The sequence below is a fragment of the Capra hircus genome, chromosome 3 (assembly GCF_001704415.2).
Source record: "Capra hircus breed San Clemente chromosome 3, ASM170441v1, whole genome shotgun sequence".
Classification (NCBI taxonomy): domain Eukaryota; kingdom Metazoa; phylum Chordata; class Mammalia; order Artiodactyla; family Bovidae; genus Capra; species Capra hircus.
In genome coordinates this window covers 3,292,142-3,312,978 of record NC_030810.1, presented here as the reverse complement: position 1 = coordinate 3,312,978, position 20,837 = coordinate 3,292,142, and the positions used below count along the sequence as shown (strand labels likewise).

The 20,837-nt window shown below is 54.8% G+C and overlaps 1 protein-coding gene across 6 annotated transcripts in view; it reads left to right on the top strand.

Moving 5' to 3' along the window:
• SCLY (selenocysteine lyase) overlaps nt 1-20,575 on the top strand; it is a 30,013-nt gene extending 9,438 nt beyond the window's left edge. For 5 of the 6 annotated variants that reach the window (XM_018040336.1, XM_018040327.1, XM_018040361.1 and 2 more), the window contains exons 4-12: nt 3,123-3,303; nt 6,646-6,773; nt 6,955-7,119; nt 8,201-8,307; nt 14,285-14,321; nt 16,901-16,984; nt 17,506-17,605; nt 18,865-18,940; nt 19,644-20,575. In XM_018040336.1, the coding sequence (XP_017895825.1) occupies nt 3,123-3,303; nt 6,646-6,773; nt 6,955-7,119; nt 8,201-8,307; nt 14,285-14,321; nt 16,901-16,984; nt 17,506-17,605; nt 18,865-18,940; nt 19,644-19,797 (1,032 nt within the window). In that variant the 3' untranslated portion in view covers nt 19,798-20,575. Of the gene's footprint in view, nt 1-3,122; nt 3,304-6,645; nt 6,774-6,954; nt 7,120-8,200; nt 8,308-14,284; nt 14,322-16,900; nt 16,985-17,505; nt 17,606-18,864; nt 18,941-19,599 lie in introns of all 6 variants that reach the window. The other variant, XM_018040369.1, reaches the window with a different exon arrangement.

The window sequence follows — 20,837 nt, the reverse complement described above, 5'->3', positions numbered from 1 at the left end:
GTACACACACACACTGGGAAAGGAAAAGAATTTATTACCAAGAGCCTTCAAAGCAGTTCTGAATAACTGGAGCATGTACCACGTTCACAGATGGGAAGACTCGGTGTAAGTGCGTCAGCTCTTTAGATCTTTGGATTCAGTGCGATGTCGGTCAGAACTCTGACTCCTTTTTTCATGGCGCCTCACTGTATAGAAATACAAAATGCCAAGAACAGCCAAGGCTTCTTGAAGATCAAGAATGCGGTGAATTGCTCTATGAATTAAGACAGATGGCCTTAGGGCAGTGAGAAACACCGGGCCAGAAACGGCCACACCTAAGTGGGCCCTTGTTCCGTGGCGAGCCCTGGCCCTTGTGATGCTGAAGAGCAATAGATTTCCTAAATACAAAAACCTTTACCCATAAAAGATTGATAAATCCTCCCACCACCACAAAGCAACCTGTAGTTCATCAGTGAACCCTGAGGGAAATCAGAAGGCCAGCCAGGCATTGGGAAAAGACGCTTGCAGCAAATAACTGACAAAGACTCGCATCCAGAACACACCTGCAGACAACCCAGGAGGAAACGGGCAAGAAACGCGTTAAACCGTGCACCGAGGAGATGCCCTTGTGGTTTCTACATGGGAAAAGGTTCTCAGCCTCATAGCTGGTCAGAATCGAAGGAAAACAGCAACATGGGCGCCTCTGCCCCCCTGTCAGTATGGAAGGAGTAAGACGTCCGACGGCAGGAGGTATCGAGCACAGGGCAGGTGGCGGCCCAGGCTGGAAACCATGCTCAAGGTGGGCGGGCACCGCCTGGCGAAGCTGAGGCCGTGTCGCCCTGTCAGCCAGCTGCTCCGCTTGGCAACATGCCCAAGAACGGGCCGTGTGGACACCAGGGGCAGGTGGGGCCGCTCGTGCCGCCTTCGTGACAGGTGGAGACCAGGGGTGGCCCGCACATCCCTCCACACAGCACGGACGGGTGCTCATGTCTCTGGGCAGTCCCAGGTGGAGGGTACCAGCCAGTGCCCTGTGGCAGCCGGAGCACTCTCAGGTGTGGATCAAGGGTGCCAGCCCAAGACTAAGCTGACCCCTGCCAGAGGGGCCTGGTTAGGGGCGGGGGGGGCTGCTGACAGGCCTCTGGGCAGTGACCACCCCCGCACACCAGGTCCAGACTCCTGATGGCCCGAAAGCAGCTGCCCCAGCGGCCCTGTGGCCATCTTGATCTCGTCTGAGGCCAGGTGCCAAGCAGCCTGTTGACCTGAAGGCACGAGGTGCATTTTCAGTGGTGGCCGACTGGTTTGCACAGGGGCTGTCGTGTTCCCAGCACCTCCGGGGCACTCGGCATGGGGTCCCGTGCCCCTCGGTACTCGCAAGTGGAGGCAGCCTGGCAGCTTTGTCAGCTTTCGGTGGGTCGGATCAGCTCTGACCTGAGGGCCCCCCTTTCTGGACCACTGCAGGCAGCAGTGTTCTCAGAAGGGGTGACCTGGGACTTTATAAAGAACCACCCGCCACTCAGAGAAGCGCATCCAAGCCGCCCATCCTGGCCCTCTCCCCTAGCCACCCAGTTTGACGCGTCTCGGGCCTTGGGGTCCCTGCACTGACTGCCTCATTCTCCTGCAGAGCCCCCTGTTTATACTCTCAGAACCTTTCAGTCCCTGACAGTGCACAAGGCTCCTCACCACCGAGCAAGCGCAGCCCCTGCCTTCACGCAGGCGGTGCCTTCGGATACCTGAATAGGTTGGATGTTCAGCTGAGAAAAAGATCAGTTCAGTTCAGTTCCATTCATATGAAGGTCAGGAGGCAAATAAGCAAAATCGGTTAGGAATGCTTACGCAGGAAGGAAGACAAGCAGGAAAATGATTACCATACAAATCAGGGTGGTGTTAGCTGGGGTGGAGGAGGTGGTGATTGGGGGGCGCCTAAGTGGGGGCTGTGGTTTTCCTCTTGATCCAGGTTATTGTTACTCAGATGTTCACTGTCATACTTTCTCATTAAATTTAACATTTCTATGCTCTTCGGTATGTACGTACGTTATATTTAATAACAAGAGTGAAGTGAAAGTCGCTCAATCATGTCCAACTCCTTGCGACCCCATGGACTATACAGTCCATGGAATTCTCCAGGCCAGAATACTGGAGTGGGTAGCTGTTCCCGTCTCCAGCGGATCTTTCCAAGCCAGGAATCGAACAGGGGTCTCCTGCATTGCAGGCAGATTCTTTACCAGCTAAGCTACCAGGGAAGCCCATATATAATAATAATGAGAACAATAATAATAATAACAGAAAAAGATTTAAAACAAAAATCTCCCACCTCATCTCCTCAGTGATCCACTTCCTGTCCCTACAGGAGACCAGTGCTGTTAGTTTCTGTCGAGTCCTGCAGAGACAGTCTCTGCCTTAAAAGCAGCTATGGGTGTAGATAATTTTACCTTCTCTCTTTCCCTTTTTGCCTCTTCAAGGAAGGATGTGGTGGGGAGGGGTGTGTGTGTGTTGCCCTTTTTATACAGACTGTAGGATGCTGGTTCCAGTGTATGCTACCTTTTCCTTTAACAAGTGCCTTTGAGGTCTTTGGTATCAGCCTGTGGAGTGGCCCCTCGATGCTACAGCTGCTTGGTGTTCACTAAACAATGTGTAATTATTTACCAAGTCCCATTATTTGATAGGCATTGAGGCGCTTCTAAGATTTTGCTGCTTCTTCTTTGTACACTTGATCAAGTTCACGTCCATCGCTTTGCTTCTGTGCAAGCAGAGCTGTAGGATCAAGTCCAGGAAGTAGACCTCCTGAGTCAGAGGGCTTATTTGATGGATGCACCAGGCGGCCCTTAACAGGGGTTGCACCAGTTCACACTCCCACCAGCGATGGGTGCCTGGGCAAAATATGCTTTTTTAACAGATTTAGAAAATTTTAAATGTATAATGTTGCTTAACAACAGTAACAAAAATCTGAAACATTTCTGAAAATTGAAAAGCCCCAGATCTTTGCAGTTGGGTCTTTCAGAAGACGCAGCTCAGGAGCTGAATTTCTTTGGGACCCATTTTTTCCCACATTAGCCAGAAAAGAAACTACAAATGAGAGCAGCTGTTTACTCGACGGGTCCCCTCGAGTGGTTATTGTAAGTGACCTTTCTGCTCTGTCTCTGCAGTCAAATAATTTAGTAATCCAGTCCATGGTGAAGCACTTCCACAAAGTCCATGCTGCCAACGGGGACACAGGCGGGCATCCCAGCCTGGTGGACGGGGCCCTGCCCCACATCATCACCTGCACCGTGGAGCACGACTCCATCCGCCTGCCGCTGGAGCACCTGGGGGAGGAGCGCAAGGCTGGTGAGTGACCGCTGGCTGGCCCCCACCCGCCGGCCGTGCTGTGGTGCGACGCTTACACGGCCTGTGCTTCTTCCAGATTTCCCCTGAGGGACAAATCGATCAGTGTGTGGAACAGGTCATTTATCACCGAAGGATGCATAGACTCTTGTGTGTGATCACACACACACAGACACACACCACCATAATCATTGTGTAGGACTGGTCATTTATCATCTAATGATACATAGACTCTTATGTATAATCACACACACAGCACCTCCTGGTTGCCAACTTGCTTACTCTCCCATAGTCCAGTGCCTCATAAGACCTGAAGACCTGCAAAGAATTACCATTTTGCTCAATCCAGAGCCCACCTCACCATGAACTCTGCGTTCTTTACATGGTATGGTGGTGGTGTCCAACTTTTTGCACTTCCTCTGTCTGTGGAATTCTCTAGACAAGAATACTGGAATGGGCTGCCATTTCCTCCTCCAGGGGATTTTCCTGACTTAAGGATCAAATTCGCATCTGCTACGTCGCAGGCAGATTCTTTACCACTGAGCCAGCAGGGAAGCCCTTTGGGTACGATAAGTAAATGCTTATTTAGTAGCACATCTATAAACGCTAACTGTGCTTTTCATTGTTTGATTTTAATCATTAAATCTTGGCTTCCTCCATCTGGTAGAAAGGAAAAGGACACAGTAGACATGACTTCTGGTGGCAAAAACAAGAACCAGTGCCCTCCTGCGGGGAGCCCTTCTTGGCACAGAAGAGGCTCGGGCCTCCCAGGTGGGGGGCAGGGGTGGTCCAGGGCCCCCAGGAGGTGCCCCTGCCCATGGGTCTGAGGGCAGGTGGGGCTTGCCCAGCAGTGGCAGTGGTCCTGGTCACTTCCGGCCCTTCCTCCACTTTTCCTGTGAAATGGCATCCCGAGACATAGGGTGTCAATACTAGCTTCTCGAAACCAGTTTTTAAAAGTCATCGTTCTCAGAACAGCAGAGGTTGAACTCTGCTTGGAATAAGACAGTGCTTTTCTGTTCAGCGTTCACCTTATTACCTGATCTGCCTGCAAACCCAGGGAGAAGCAGGGAAAGTGTTTTTATCTTAAGGACAAGGAGTGGGACAGAACTGCTCGGTCTGACTGGGAGCCTTGTTACTGGTTTTCCTGTTTAACTGTTTTCCTGTTCAACTACTGGAAAGGTTTTTCTCTTTGTGGTCTTCCCTGAGTGGACCACTTTAACTGAAACAAGTCAGGTCTGACTTTCTTGTCTAAACTGTAGTTCCTTTTCATCCCTGTTGCACTTGTGCAGGGAAAGGCAATGTAATACATTGTTATTAGTTACTGTTACATGTTACCTCCTTTAAAATTACACAAGTTTTTACAAAGTATAGACACGAAGGGATAGAAATAATGTGAAGATCTGCAGAAAGGCTTCAAGGAAAAGCAAAGGTTCTTCCCCGACAGACCTCGCCCTGAGGCAGCCGCCCTCGAGTTTGCCTTCAATACTTTCTCCCGCTCAGTATTATCATTTTAGCTGCTTCCACTTGAATACTTACGCGCTTAGAAATGTCATCTCCATTTCTCGGTTTGTCACTCAAGCACCTGTCTGTCGACTCCCTGGTGTGAAACGGGGACTTGACCTTGCCTGTCTCCCACCCCTCCACCTCCACACTGTGCAAGTGGGTCTGCTTTCGTGAATGTCTGCTTTATGGAGGCGGAACTCACACACTATACCCTGAGCCCATTTGAAGTGTGCATCTCAGTCTCTTTAAAGTGCATTCAGAGTTGTGTGACCATCACCACGACCGTTTATGATGCCTTTCCTGTTCCCACAAAGGACCTCGTTACCTGTGGCTGTAACTGTTTCCCTCACCCCTGGGCAAGCTGGTCCACAGAGTCGTCTCCGGAGACTGGCACATTCTGACTGTCATGTGAAGGGAATCATCGGATACGTGGTCTTTGTCACTGGCTTCTCTCACATAGCACTGTGTCGTCCAGGTTCACCCGCATCGTAGCCTGTGCCAATATTTCCTCCCTTTTTATGGCTGAATGATACTCACATTTTATCTGTTCATCATTGATGAACATTTGATATTAATATTATGAATAATGCCATTGGGAGCTTTTGTGTAGAAGTGTTTGTCTGGATGTGTGTTTTTGTTTCTCTCGAGTATCTACCAGGAGTAGAGCTGCTGGGTCACGTGGTAATTCTGTGTTTCACCTTCTGAAGGCTCTGCGTGTTTAACCCTGACCTTTGTATTCCACAGGAGTTGCCCCATTTTACATTCTCACCGCTGGTGCCTGGGGTGGGGGTGGGCTTCCGATTTCTCCGGGTCCTTGCCAACGTTTGTCTGCTGTCAGTGTTTATTACAGCCATCCTAGCAGGTATCAGGTGGCTCTAATGGGTGGGTTTTAATCTGCATCTCCCTGAGGACTGACGATGAGGAGCGGGTGTTCATGTACGTAATAAAGAGACAAAACTCCTGGCTGGAGTAGCCTTTTCATCGCTCCCCTCTGAGTCCCACAGTGGAGGCACCAGCAGCAGCCGTCTTTTGCTGCCCCCCCGCCCCCTCCCACCCCCACTCCGGGAGCCCGCCTGGGCCTGCTGGCCAGGCCACCGCCTCTGCCACCCACTTGTGAGTGTGGGGTGGGGTCCTCGGGTGTCAGAACCTGGTCCTCCACCTGCCTCTGCAGTCGGCAGCCCCCTGCCCCGCTCTCCGCGTGTGCACCCTGAACTCAGCTGACGTCTGGGTGCTTTCCTACTCTTTGTGGAGTTAGTTTTCACCTGTCCGCAACCTGGGTGGGCTTCCCTGTTGACATTAACCTGATGCCACCATCTCTGTGTATTCTGGGCATGGCTAAGAATTCCTCGTCTGCAAGGTGCTGCCCATGTTGAGAAATATATCCATTCTCTCGTTTCAGTGGGATCTTGAGGGGGAAGCGGGTATGTCGTCTTCAGCATTTTGCACCAGAAACCTGGGCTTAGTCACCCTGCCTGTCTTCCACCTGCAGTAGCAGGGGTCTAAGCGCCGGGGCAGTGCTGGGTACAGGAGGGGCTTAAGGATGGCTGGGTCAGTGCCAAGTGAGTGAAGGTCACGTTGCTGGCACCTCAAGATGCTCTTGTGAACTAAGGTGTCTCAGCTGCTCACAGGCCCCTCAGCGGAGAACAGAGGGTCCCCAGAGAGACCCCACCACTGAGGCTCATTGGTGAAGCCTGCAAGCCACTGTCTGTAGGCCTGGTGACAAAGAGTGGCTCATATTCCTTCAGTCTTCTGAAACTTCACAATAAATTGCTTTTTCACTGTGTCTCGATCCAGAGAGGAGGCCTTGTTGGGCTGACCTTACGTTTGTGTCTTACTCCTCAGAGGTCACCTTCGTCCCCGTGTCCAAGGTGAATGGGCAGGTGGAGGCTGAGGACATCCTGGCGGCTGTCCGCCCGGCCACGTGCCTGGTGACCATCATGCTGGCCAACAATGAGACGGGCGTCGTCATGGTGAGTCGCTGTCCTCCTGGGGAGACTGATGGGGACGTGGGCTTCTGGCCCAGCCTCCCCTTTTCCTCCATTCTTTAGTCTGGGAACTTCTGCCGCACCCTTGCTCATGGCTGCTCATTTCTTTGACTCCGGCTCTGTGGAATCAGAGTGACCCGCCCGCTGTCTGCTCTCCCCTCTCCAGCCGGTGCCTGAGATCAGCCGGCGAGTCCGAGCCCTGAACCAGCAGCGGGCGGCAGGGGGGCTGCCGGAGGTGCTCATGCACACGGACGCCGCCCAGGCCCTGGGGAAGCAGCATGTGGACGTGCGGGACCTGGGCGTGGACTTCCTGACCATCGTGGGTCACAAGGTTCGTCTGCCTGACCCCCTGCCCTCCCGCAGGGAGGCTCCTCAACACCCGTGAGGCTCACCCCTGAGCAGAGCCCAGGGCACCACTCACCCTCCCTCACCTGGCATGCCCGGTGTGCCCACTCAGCAAGGCCCTGGGTCGAGGTGCCAGGCGGACTGTGGCCCTGTGGCCAGGCAAGGCTGTGGAGGGGGTAGAGGGAGGGGTTTGGGGAGGTAGGGAGGAAGGGGGTCAGGGGGTGGTCTCAGGTGGGCTTAGCCCGGGAGCGAGTGTTCTCTACAGCTTCCCAGGTGGCGCCAGTGGTCAAGAACCTGGCTGCCAGTGCAGGAGACGTAAGAGACGCGGCTCAGTCCCTGGGTCGGGAAGGTCCCCTGGAGGCAGGCACGGTAGCCCACTCCATATTCCTGTCTGGAGAATCTCATGGGCAGAGGAGCCGGGCGGGCTGCAGTCCATGGGGTTGCACAGAGTCAGACACGATTGGATGACTGAGCAGCTGCAGAGTATTCTCTGCACTCCCAGCCCACCCCCACCCCCACCCAGGGACGGAAGATGCCAGGCTCAGCAGGGAGGGCTTGTCTAACCTGACTCACAGGGCAGCTCAGACAGCGAAGGTGTGGTTTTAGCGACCCTCAGCTCTAGGCTGTGCTGAGGAAATACTAATAGTTAGCAGTAAAGACCCTTCTGAAGCTCTTGTGTCTCTCTCCAGCAGCCAAGAGAACCGGGAGTATTTTTAGTACTTTCTTCCCAGCTGGTTCCCAAGGGAGTGAGTGTGCCCACCTGACACGCCGGCACGTAAAACTTCTCCCTAATGAGGCTGTGAGAGCGGGAGCCGCCCACAGGATAGCCCTCGGCCACCTCTGGCTCCAGCCCATCCATCAGTCTCCCCTGTGGCAGGCAGGTGCCCTCTGCCCCTGAGCTGGGGCCCAGCGTCCAACACCTGCCCCGCACCCGTGTCTGGACGGGTCCCGGCCACAAGACTGCAGAAAGCAGGGCCCTCACATTACATCTCCGTGTCCCTCCCAGCACGTGCAGGAGAAGGTGCCCGAAGGTTCTTGCTGGATGAGTGACTGGCTTTTCCTTTCAGTTCTACGGCCCCAGGATCGGAGCGCTCTACGTCCGAGGGCTTGGTGAGCACACCCCTCTGTACCCGATGCTGTTTGGAGGCGGACAGGAGCGGAACTTCCGGCCAGGGTAAGGCAGGAGGTGACCGAGCTGTCTGGGCACCGGCTGCGCCGTGCGTGTGCAGGGCGGCGGCCCTCCCGCCTCTTGGAAGCGCTGCAATAGAGCCTCCGCTGATCCGACATGGCCCCACTGGCTGGCTCTGCACTTGGGACCCACGCACGCACCATCTTGCCGGAGAGGGTTCAAAGCAGATGAAGGAATCTGTCTTGTGGCTGCTTCAGTGCGTCAAGTTCCTTCTGTTATTTGGGCCCAGCTGACAGTAGAGGGGCTGCTGCACCCCGCCCCAGCGCCGGCTGAGATGTGCTGTTCCCCCTGACTGTGGGAATGCGCAGGGCCACAGGGGAGCATCTGGCTTCCTCTCCAAAAGCTCCTGTGTGCTCAAGACTTGCAGGCAATGGGGGCGGGGCTAGCACCACATGTGTTGTCAGAAACATGATAACAAGAGGGAGAGACCAGACATGCGCTGGGTCCCTGGCGTTTCTTTTGCCTCCTTTAATCCAGAACTAGAGCAGAAGAAGCCAGCAACTCAGAAACACCAGTAAGGGCTGATAAAGAAAGCCCAACGAGCCCACTCTCCAGGTGGGGGCAGGGAAAGGACACCCTAGCAAGACGGAGGGCTTCTAGACAATGCGTGCTGTCTTCCAGCTGTCACCATGGGCACCTGCCTCCACCCACACCTGCACCACGGAGGTGCCAGGGGGCCCAGACTCCCGCCCACACACACTGTGACAGGAGCCCACCCCCTCCAGCGCCAGACAGGGCCCAGTGAGGAACCAGGACGTCTGCCCCGCCTCAGCAGTGCGCCCCCACCACGGTACCAGCTGGACCCCATGGGGACCCTGGGCCTCAGCCCACACCCGTCACCAGCAAGGTGCCTGTTCCTCTCAGGTGTTGACCTGGACTGAGCTGGGAGCCCAGACGTCTGACCCTGCCTGGCGGTGATGAGCAGGGTCAGAAAATGCCAGCTACTACAGAAGGGTTAACAAACATCAAGAATCATAAAATAGCATACAGACATTGAGGTTTCAGTTAAAAATTGCTCATCGTACTGAGAACCAGAAAGATCTTAAACCAAAGAAAAGAAACTCTCAATAGATGCCGACACTGAAACGACAGAGACTGTCTCTCTGACAAGAGGTTTTAAGGCAAAAACAATAAAATGCTTTAATGACCAATTATGAACACACCTGAAACAGAAGAAAGTGTCAGCAAAGACGAAGAGGAGCAAGACTGAAATTTTAGAACAAACAATTTCAACAACCAAAGAAAAAAGGCCGTACACAGGCTCACCAGCAGAATAGGGGCAACAGAAAAGACTCGGTCAGCGGAAAGAGCAGAATTAACCAATATGAAAAAGAGAGAGGAAGTAGACTGGAAAAAATTGAGCAGAGCCTCAGAGACCTGTGGGACCAATAGAAGATCTAACATTCATTTCACTGAGGTCCAAGAGGGCGAGCAGAAGGAGGATGGGAGGAAAAAGAACTTGGCAAAGAGACAAATTTGGAAAGAGACAAATTCAGAGATTCAAGAAGCTGAACAAAACCCAACCAGGGTAAACCAAAAGAAGTCTAAGACACAAAATATAAACTTCCATAAATGAAAGACAAAGGAAAAATCCTCCATAGAGCCAGAGAAAAAAATAAACAACTCCTTACCTATAGGGAAAAAATAATTCAAATGTTAGTGGATTACTCATCAGTAACCACAGAGGCCTAAGGAAGTAAGGCAAAATTTTCCAAGTGCTCAAAGAAAAGGCCTGTCAATCAGTCATGTCATCCAGCAGAAATATCCTTCAGGAACAAAGAAGGAATCAAGATGTTTTCAGATGAAAGAGAAAATTAACAGAATTTGTCACCAGAAAACCTTAATGCTAAAAACGACTAAAGAAGTTCTTTATACAGAAAGGAAACAGTAAAAGAAGGAAACTTAGAACAGCAGAGAGAAAAGAGCTTGATAAGCAAGAATATAGGTAAATAAAATAGACTTTCCTTCTCTTGAGTTTTCTCAATTACGTTTGATGGCCTAGGCAAAAATCATAGCACTGTCTGATGTGCAGGGGGCTTCGCTAGTGGTCCAGTGGTTAAGAGTCCACCTGCCAATGCAGGGTCATGGGTTTGATCCCTGGTCCAGGGAGATCCCACATGCTGTGGGGCAACTAACCCTGTGTGCCACAGCTCCTGAGCCTGCATGTTGCAGCTACCGAAACCTGCACACCCTAGAGCCCTGCTCGCGGCAGAGACACCGTCCCAGTGGGAAGCCCGAGCGCTGCGGCAGAGCACAGCCCCTGCTCGCGGCAGCTGGAGAAGACCCCTGTGCAGCAACAGAGACCCAGCACAGCCAAAAACAAATAATTTTTTTTTAATGTAAGTGGAAAAAATATTTACGATGATTATTTTATGAATGGGGAAGAATAACATATATAAAGAGGTACATTTTCTATTCTTTACTTGAACTTCTGAAAACTGCTTAAGTAACACAGAAAAATAGGAAAAAGGAAACAGGGGAAAAAAATAGAACAAACCAAAAAAATAAAATGGCAGACTTAATCCTGAACACCAACTATTACATTAAATGTAAATGGAATAAATGTATCATTAAAAGGCAGAGGCTGGCAGAATAAATTTTTGAAAACTGATCTAACCATATGCTGTCTCTAAGAAACTCACTTCAAATATAACAAGTTGGGGAAAAGTGTATCATGTAGATCTTAATCTAAGGAAAGCAGGCCTGTGTACATAACATTAGCTAAAGGAGACTCCAGAGCAAAGGAAATTACCAGAGGGTGAAAGGAATAGAGAGTCAGTTCCCCAAGGAGACATGGCAACCCCAACGTGGATGCGCTAAACAGCACAGCTTCAAAATGTGCGAGGAAACAAAGCCTGAACTGAAAGGAGAAGAAGACAAACCCACGAGTACAGATGGGCACTTCAACACCCATCCCTCAACAGTGGGGAGAGTGACTAGACAAAAACCGGCCAGGATGCAGAGGAACTCAGCAGCACCTACCAACAGGAGCTGATCACACGCCTGAACTCAGCAGCACCTACCAACAGGAGCTGATCAACACGTCTGGAACTTTCCACCCAACACCAGTAAGATACCCATTCTTTTCAAGTGCCCCGGAATATGCACTAAGATAAGTCATATTCTGTACCATCAAACAAACCTCAGCACATTTAAAGCACTGAAATTACACAGAGTGTTTTCCTTAACCACAGTGGAATCAAACTAGAAATCAATAACAGGAAGATAATAAGAAAATCTCCAAACACTTAGAAACAACCCACTTATGAGTAATCCGTGGGGCAGATTACTGAAATGAATGGAAATACACTTACCAACATCTGTGGGACACAGGGTGGCGGGGAGGAAGCCTGCAGCACTGAGTGCATGTCAGACAGAGGGGAGCGTCTCCAGTCAGCGAGCCCCCACCCGCAGCACCGAGAGCGCAGAGCAAGTTACCCCAAAACAAACAGGGAGAATTCAGTGACAGAGACGCGAGCAGAGGCCAGTGAGACTATGGACAAAAATCACTTTTAAAAATCAGCGAATTGAAGATCTGGCTCTTGGAAAACATGGATAAAATTGACAGACGTTTAGCAAGACTGACAAAAAAAGAGAGAAGAAACAAATTGCCATTATCAAGAATGAAACAAGATATCACTGTGGGCCCTAGAAGAGCCCACAGAATAAAATTCTTTTTATTATCGAAAAGAATAAAGGAATGCTACAAAGAACCTCACATACATGAGTTTGATATGAAGAGTAGACTACTTCATCAAAAAAATAAAAGCTACTGTAATTCCCCTAATATGAGGTAGCCTTACAACGTTGGTGCTGGAACGCTTAGACATCCACAGGTAAAGACAGACATCAGCCCAGGTCTCACACCTTATAGAATGTAACTGAAAATAGAGCATGAACTGAAATGTAAAACATAAAACCGTAAAAATTTTAGGAGAAAATCTTCAGAACCTAGAGCTAAGCAAAGAGTTGTTAGACTCGACACCACAATCATCCATAAAAGGAAAAGTTGATGAACTTCATCTAAACTTTTGCCCTGAAGAAGGCTTTGTTAAGAGGATAAAAAGACAAGCTGCACATTAAGAAAAAATGTTTTCAAATGACAGATCCGCCAAAGGGCTGGTACCTAGAATACATAAACAAAAAACTAAATATGCAACTACTATACAGCCTAGGAGTTTCATTCCTGGACATTTATCCCAGAGAAATGAAGACTTGTGTTCACAAGCAAAACCTGTACCCAGAAGTGTTTAGCAGCTTTATTCATCACAGCCATGAACTGCAAGCCACCCAGATGTCCTTTAACAAGCAAACAGTTAAACAAGCAGGGGCACGTGCCTGCTATGGAACTCCTGTCAGGGGTGAGGAGGAGGGAACCACGGACACACACGACAGCCCGGAGGCACCTCCAGAGGATTTTGGCGAAGGCGAACAGCCAAGCCCTCCAAGTTATGAGCTCTGTGACATCACTTACATGACAAAATTTGAAACGTCCTCCGGGGCTAAGGAGGGAACGGGGCTGAGGGTGTGGGTGATGAAGAGTGGGCGTGGTTAGCGAAGGGCTGCAGGAGGGCCTTCGCAGCAGTGGCCCTGTCTGCGTCTGGTCAGTGTCCAGGCTGGGACTCTGGCCTGCAGTGCCAGAAACTGAGTTCAGGATACACAGAGTGCCTCTGTGCTGTTTCTTCCAGTGACATGTGAATCTATGTTCTCTCAAAATAAAAAGATTAATTAAAAGAGAAAGGAGGGAGAGAGGGGAAACAAAGGAAGAAGAAGGACATCCCTGGTGGTCCAGTGGTTAAGACTCCACCTCACAATGTGGGGGACATGGATTCGATCCCTGGTCGGGCACTGAGATCTCACATGCCACAGGGCAGGTAAGCCCACACATCACAGCTCGAGAGTGTGCGCCCTGACAAAGATCCCACATGCCACAAGTAAGATCTGATGCAGCCAAATAAACAGATACTAGGGAAAAGGTAGGGAGGGAGAAGAGGCGAAAGAGCAGCTGTGCCAGAGTCTTAGGGCAGCTCCGTGGGTGGACAGGTGTGGGAGCAGGTTTGCATTGCTCTGGGTGGGGGTGGAGTGCTGGGGCGGGGCGGGGACGGGGCTGGGCTCATCCCAGGTCAGACCTTGAGCGATGCGTCAGGTCCAACCCTGTCGTCCTACAGAGGAGTGTGACATTAGAGGTCGCACAGCCCTGGATGGAGCCCAGAGCCCCTGGCTCTTCCCAGTCCACCCCGCCGCACCACCTCTAGATGTCAGAGCCCGTCTCAGGGACAGACCTGACCAGGAAGCTTGTCCAGGCAAGGCCAGTGGGACCTGGTGTCCTACACCGTCTGTGCTGCTCACCTGAGTCCATTCATCTTGCTCTGTTAGTAAACGAGCAGGAAACAGCTCCAGAGGTTTATTTAGCCAAAGCGGAAAGTTGTTACTGTTCTGGTTTTTTCTGAAATGGAGTAAAGCGTCTTAGTTTTAGTTAGATCAGCACGAGGGACGGTTCTCCTTTCCCCTCCTGCACAGCCATGCACGTTCCTGCGTGCGCGCACACACACACAACACCCCAAATCTCTAGTCACCAAAGATCCACCCCGTATTACAGCTGAGAGGCTGCAGGGAGTGGGGTGGGGACTGAGTCCCTGGAGCTTGGCCGGGTTTGGCAGGGGCACCGAGGAGACGGGCTCTGGGGCCTGCGGCCGGAGGGGGGTTTCTCGTGGGGAGGGTAAGGGTCCAGACAGAACTATCATGTGGCTGGCCAGTGACAGCCAGGGCAGACTGCCCACAGTGCACCGCATCTGCCGCAACCTCGGAGGGCTTGGGGGCTGGCAGCTGCCCTCGTGGAGGAGAGGTGTTGGCATCACTGTCTTTACTCCAACACCTGACTTTCATATGGCTGGGATTTCTTCCAAGGGTGTTGGTTAATTACTCTGCGTGGAAACGGGACTGAATCCTTTGTCTCTTACAGGACAGAGAACACCCCGATGATTGCCGGCCTTGGGAAGGTAAGCCCTGGGGACCTCGGACGGATGCAGCTCGCTTTGTGCGTCAGTGTGCAGGCGAACCTCAGTCTTCCTCCTGCGTATCTTCCTCACTCTCACCCCATGTGCGGGGACGGGGTCCCCACCGAGCGGACCTGTGGCACCAGCCAGGGGTCCTGCAATTCAGCTCCATCCTGACACTGTCCACCCTCAGGATGAGGTCTCGGTCCCACAAGACCCCCCACCCCCGAAAACTTCAGATGCCAATTGTCACCTGTGCTTGTGACCAACTGGCTGTGAATCTGAGGTTCCCACGGCCCGCTCCTCGAGTTCAGTGAGTCTGCTAGAACAGCTCACAGAACTCAGAGGAACTAGACCACTGACCCCAATAAACAGTTTATCATGAAAGGGTGTGATAAAGGACACAGGTGGACACCCAGAAGGGCAGGATGTGGGAAGGGGCATCCATGCCCTTGCCAGCAACACCCCCGCCCCCCGCCACCCGCAGCACCTCTGTGCTCAGCAACCTGGAAGCTCTCTGAAGCCATCCTTCCGGGGTTTTAGTGGAGGCTTCGCTCAATCATTAACTCCGTCTCCAGCCCCTCTCTGCTCTCTGGAAGTGGGGCCGGGGCACTGAAAACCCCACGCTTCTAATTCCGGTTCCATGACCTGCCCCCACCTAGAAGCCCACCCAGAATCACCTCATTAGAGCAGGAGGCACTCCTGTCATCCAGGAAACTCCTGGGACTTGGGAGCTCGGCATCAGGAACCAAGAGTCCAAGGCCAAAATTAGAATAACGGCAGCCCCCTCCTGCCATGGTGACTCTGGAGACTCCCAGGCCTCCATCCCAGTGCAGGGCCAGGGCAGACCAGAGGGCACATTCTGTGGGCTCACAGCAGTTTCCCAGCCACTCCAGTAGGCGGCCCGGGCTTCAGAGAAGGTCACATTTGTGACCCCAATAAACGGGCCAATGTATTAAGAGAAACCTCGAATTTTATTTATCAACCTGGAGACATGTTTTTTAGGATCCGTGGAGTGAGTTTCACATGCCTAGCATTTGAAAGGAACAGACTCTCTTCTCGAGTCTTCTAACATAAAAAACAGCGACATCATTCCCGCAGGTTTGCTCCTGCCTGGTCCTGCAGCTCGCTGCAACCCCCCCCACACACCCCCAACACACACACCTCGCCCCCTCCACCCCCAGCCCCCACCCCCGGCCTGAACCTGGCTGCCCCTCCCCTGAAGATGGGGGCACAGTGCAGCCTCTTAAGGAGGCTCCTTCTGAGGACCAGACGGCGGCCCAGCAGCAGCCTGCCCCTCCCTGGCCACACACAGCCCCTCTGACCCTGCCATCACTTGGGGCGGGGGCCCCACCATTGTTGCCCCCTCGCCCAGCCTGGACCCCCCACACACTGCTCGCCTTCCCTGGGAGGTGTGTGTGTCCTCACCCACCAAGGCCAAGTCCAGGCCTCCTGGCGCTCTCTGCCCCTTCCCCACGCGCCTGAAGGCAGGCCCCTCCTGCTGTCGCCCCCTTCCCACCTCCCATCCCCATGCTCCCCTTCCTGTGTCCTCCGCCCCATGGAGTGGCCTGCATGCGTCCCCCCGCTCCTGAGGCCTGGTCTGCTGCGTGCTCTGCTCCCCTGAGGCCTCAGAGAAGGCCCCCAGTTGCCCTGTGACTTCCAGAAGATGTGGGGCCAGTTCTCCGCCCCCGCCCCAGCTGGGCGCCTTCTCTGCTTCCTCTCCCGTCAGCCTCCTCTCCTGGCCTGGTGCTCACCCCCCCACCCCGAGGGTCTGACACTGGCCTGGGCTCCGGTCTTCCACAGACCCTGACCTCCGGGGAGACCCAGGTCCCCACCAGCTTCCTCGTCCCTCAGCGTGCCCTGCTCTCTCCTCGAGGTGCCGCCTGCCACCCAGGCTCTTGCTGAGAAACCCAGGAGGTGCCCTCGGTCCTCCCCGTCCTTGCCCCCACACCTGACGCGGCAGCTGGTCCCATCCATCCAGCCTCCGCCACAGATGAAGACCTGCCCCTTGTCCATAGTCTCTACTGAGTCTAGGCCAGGCCACCCCCACCATTTGCATGGATGCCTCACGCATGCTCCACACAGCACCCAGCTGTGAACACACAGATCAGGCGGCTCAGACCCAGCTCTAGCATCCAGGTTTCAGCTCAGAGCCCGCCGTCGTTAGGCCTCCGGCACCGTCCTCCTGCTCACAACGCTCCAGGAGTGCTCGCCCTTCCCTCCTCGGGCCTCCGCCTGGAGCGCCCTTCCCCGGGCTCTGCGCTTTCTTCACGGCACCCACCCGAGGGCAGACATGACCGCCTCTTCCTCCGTCCTGTCCGTCTGTCTCTAGAGTGGACCGGGAGAGCCTCCGGTCACCGACTGGGGACTCCACAGGGCCCCGGGCATCAGGAAGCCTGACAGCTGTCAGATGCCAGTCGACAAGTGAAGGGCAGGCAGTCGGCACACGGCACGTGTCTGTGAGGTCCAGGGAGGAGCAGTCGGAGGCGACCACCTCTGCCCTCAGGAAGCAGCACCTCCACTGCTGTCTGGCCCCGCCCCCACCGCCCCTGACATCACCCCACACCCTCCTGTGTCCGCAGGCAGCCGAGCTGGTGGCAGAGAACTGTGATGCCTACGAGGCCCACATGCGGGGCGTGCGCGACTACCTGGAGGAGAGGCTGGCGGTGAGCGCCCGCGTCGCGCCCGGAGCCTGGACCCCCAGGGGATGCAGAGGCAGGACCGAAACATACCAGGGACAAGACACTGGATGCTCCTGTGAAGATCCAAGTGTGCTCAGAATCTTTCTCTTCCAATTTACCTTGCCCTTCACACTCAGTCTCTCTGAGTATTATAAGGAGATACTTACGGATAAAATAATAATTCTGTGGGGCTCCCCTGGGGCTCCATGGTAAAGAACCCACCTGTCAGTGCAGGAGACGTGGGTTCCATCCCGGGTCGGGAAGACCCCCTGGAGAAGGAAATGGCAACCCACTCCAGTATCCTTGCCTGGAGAATCCCAGGGACAGAGGAGCCTGGCAGGCTACAGTCCATGGGGTCCCACAGAGTCGGAGAGGACTTAGCTACTAAACAACAAGAAAAAACAATCATTCTACGTGTTGAGGGTGAGGCTTTGTTTTCCAGAAAGTCTGAAACAGTTTTGAGGAGGGGGGCTTTGAAGACATGACACATTTTGTGCATTTTTCAGGCTGAATTTGGTGAGAGACTCCATCTGAACAGCCAGTTTCCAGGTGCCAAGCGGCTCCCCAACACCTGTAACTTCTCCATCCAGGGACCCCAGCTCCAAGGTGAGGAGGGGGGCAGGCTGGGCGGTGCCGGGCCTGGCTCAGGCCATCGGGGGGCTGGTCGGGGGCTGAGGGCAGGATCGGCCCACCGGGCGCTGTCTGAGGGGCTCTGATCACAGCTGCTGACCGGCTCGGGGCACTGAGACCGCAGACGCAGAGGTCCTCAGCAGCGGCAGGGGCCCATGCCAAAGATGGAAGGGAAGGTCAGGTGAGCCAAAGGTTAGGCCGCTGGGCCCAGCTCTGCTGCAGTTTTTACAGAACGCTGTGAGAGGGTGAGGGAAGGAGAGGCGAGCTGCTGAACCCTGGCTGGGGGTGAAGCTGATGTAGGTGTGCGGGCCTCCTCAGCTCCTGCCATCGCCGCCTCCCGGGCGGAAACCCTGGGGCTCAGGTTCGGGTTCAGATGACTCGTCCCCCAGACGCCCGAGTCCCTGAGGCTGGAGTCCAGAGCGCGGAGCATCCTGTCTGTCTGGGACGGGACTCCAGGGGCCTGGAGAACACCAAACTGCAGCTCACTTTTCACTTCTTAGCTGAGGTCGTTGCCTCAAGGGTCTCCTGGGTCTCTCCGGGGAACGGGCAGCATGTTTGGACCATGCAGGAGCCCTGGGGCGGCCGTCGCTGGACTGAACGTGTCCTCTCTGGAAAGGTGGCTGTGGGAGGGGAGTTCCTCTAGTACCTTTCCCCCTTTTCTGGGGCAGACTTTATATTTCCTGAGGGCCTGTGTTAATTTAAAGCAGACAGGCTCCTTAAATCAGCTGTCATCGGTGTGTTTTTTTTTTTGGCCACACTGTGTGGATTGTGAGATTTTAGTTCCCCAACGAGGGATCGAACTCGGGCCCTGGCAGGGAAAGCGTGGGGTTCTAGCCACTGGACTGCTGGGAAATTCCATCAGTGTGGTTTTTTTTTAAATCTCCGTGCTTGTGAAGGAAGAAGGCTTAAGAAAGCCTTAACAAAGGCAGCTTAACAAAGGCAGCTCCCGGTGTCTCCACTGTTAACACACAGAGACATCGGGATGGACGTTCTTACCAGGCCAACACAGCACTCAACAGGCGGCTGGTCAGGATGCCAGCCTTGTCAGGATGCCACGCCCTCGAGGCTGGTTTCAGGAGGAGGAGGCGGCAGGAGGCAGCACTCCCCTGGGTCCCACGGTGGCCTCCCACCCCGCGGCCAGAGGGGCCTGTGCCCTGGGACTCGCCAGGTGGCAGCAGGGAAGAGAGGCTGTGCCGCCCGGCCTGCCCTCAGCGGCCTGTGCTCTGTCTCCCCAGGCCGCGCGCTGCTGGCTCAGTGCCGGACGCTGCTGGCCAGCGTGGGGGCCGCCTGCCACTCGGAACTCGGGGACCGGTGAGTACTCCGCACGGCGTGGCCTCAGCATCTGGGGTGCGTCCCTGTGCCAGGCGCCGCGGAGCTCTGCAGCCTGGCAGGGACCGGGGGTGAGGGGGCATCGCAGGCGCTCTGGAGGGCTGGGGGTGCTGGGGCTGGCCCTGGAGATGGGGCAGCATCTCAGTATGGGGCAGGGGGCGGGCTGGAGGCCCAGGGCCTCAAGACAATCAGGAACAGATTTGAGTTCCAATCGCTCCCCCTGCCAGGAGCAGGCAGAGACAGGAGGGGCTGCTGTAGGGGCTCAGGCCCTGGGAGCAGCCTGGTGGGAGGAAGGGAAGGGGGTCTGTTTCCTTGCGGGAGGAAGGGGGGAGGGAGGGGGCCTGCAGGTGGGAGGGGAACCGGATGAGGCAGCCTGTGCTCTGGAGAGAGCAGGACTGGGGTCCTGACAAGCAGGGGCCCTCACTCGAGGAAGGCTGGGGCTGTGGGAGACCACACGCCACTGACCAGGGGCCGCAGCCTCCGCGGTGCAGCAGGCCAGCCCCCAGCCTCAGCAGCGGCCGCGCGGCCCCTCTGAGAACCGAGCCCGTTAAACTCCACGGGGATGGGAGGCCTCTCCCAGGGAGGGGCCTGTGGCTGTCTTCAGGGAGACAGCCCTCCCCTCTGCCCCACCGCCCTGGCAGCATGGAGAGCTGAGTCCTGCGGGCTGACCGGCTCCCGCCCGCAGGCCGTCCCCAGTGCTGCTGAGCTGCGGCGTCCCCGTCGACGTGGCCAGGAACGCCATCCGGCTGAGCGTGGGCCGTAGCAGCACCCGGGCCGAGGTGGACCTCATCGTGCAGGACCTGAAGCAGGCGGTGGCCCGGCTGGAGGGCCAGGCCTAGTGCCCACGGGAACCCCCTTCCTGTGCTGAGGGCCTGGCGCCAACACCGCCACCCCGCGGCACCCAAGGAAAGGGAAACGCCGTGGCCGCCTCCCTGCTCCCCTCTGGGAAGAAGAGCGAGCTTGTCACGGGCACCCCCTTCCTAGAAGGTGGCATTTTTATCCGAAAGATAAAATCCTAGCATTTGTCACCAGCTGCTACCATGAACATAGGAAGCGTGATTTTCAGGGGCTGTCCTGGCCTCCCCACACTTGTCTGCAGAGAGGGCAGTGTTGCCTCACCCCCGGACCCTCCTCAAGGCCTTTCCAGAAGCGGAGGCTGCTGCGATCAGGCCCCCTCCCCGTGGGGCACCCCGCACTTCCTGCCCTGCCCATCCCCCTGGTCATCTGCCGGTCCCTCGGCCATCGGCCACTGGGCGCCTCCCCACTGCCCCGGGTCCCTGCCGCCTCTTCCCTCTGATCATGTGCTCAGGGTTTCGGCTCCTCTGTCAGCCGCAGGCGCCCTGTGGTTGGGTCATCCCCAGGGCGGGCAAGCCCCCATCCCTCATGCCCCTTCCCTCCCAGGTGTATTCGGGAGGATTCTCGGATCCCCACAGATGCCCTGTGATGTCTGATTCACGTCAGATGTCATCTGTGGAGACATTTACATAGGAGTGATTTTTTTAATTGAACAACACATTTAATGTGTGACTGAAAAGGGCAGAGAACTTCATGATGACACTGAGGAAACAACCGTCAGAAACGAGATGAACTAATAAAAGATGCCGATCTTGTTTTGTACATTGTGTTGTTTTTCTAGTTTCCGCTTTGTTGGGGGCACCAGGCGTCTGTGCCTGCTGTGGGGGTGGGGCCAGACCAACAGGTCACGGAATAATCCCACGTGATCTCCAGGACTTCAACTTGAGACTGTGTCTGCGGGAGCCCCACAAAGCAGCTCCCTGACATGAGAGCATCCAGCGGGCTCCAGGCAGAGGCTGGGGTGCCCCGAGTTCACCAGCAAGCACTGTGGGTGTCCAGCCCCACTGCAGATAACAGCCTGGGA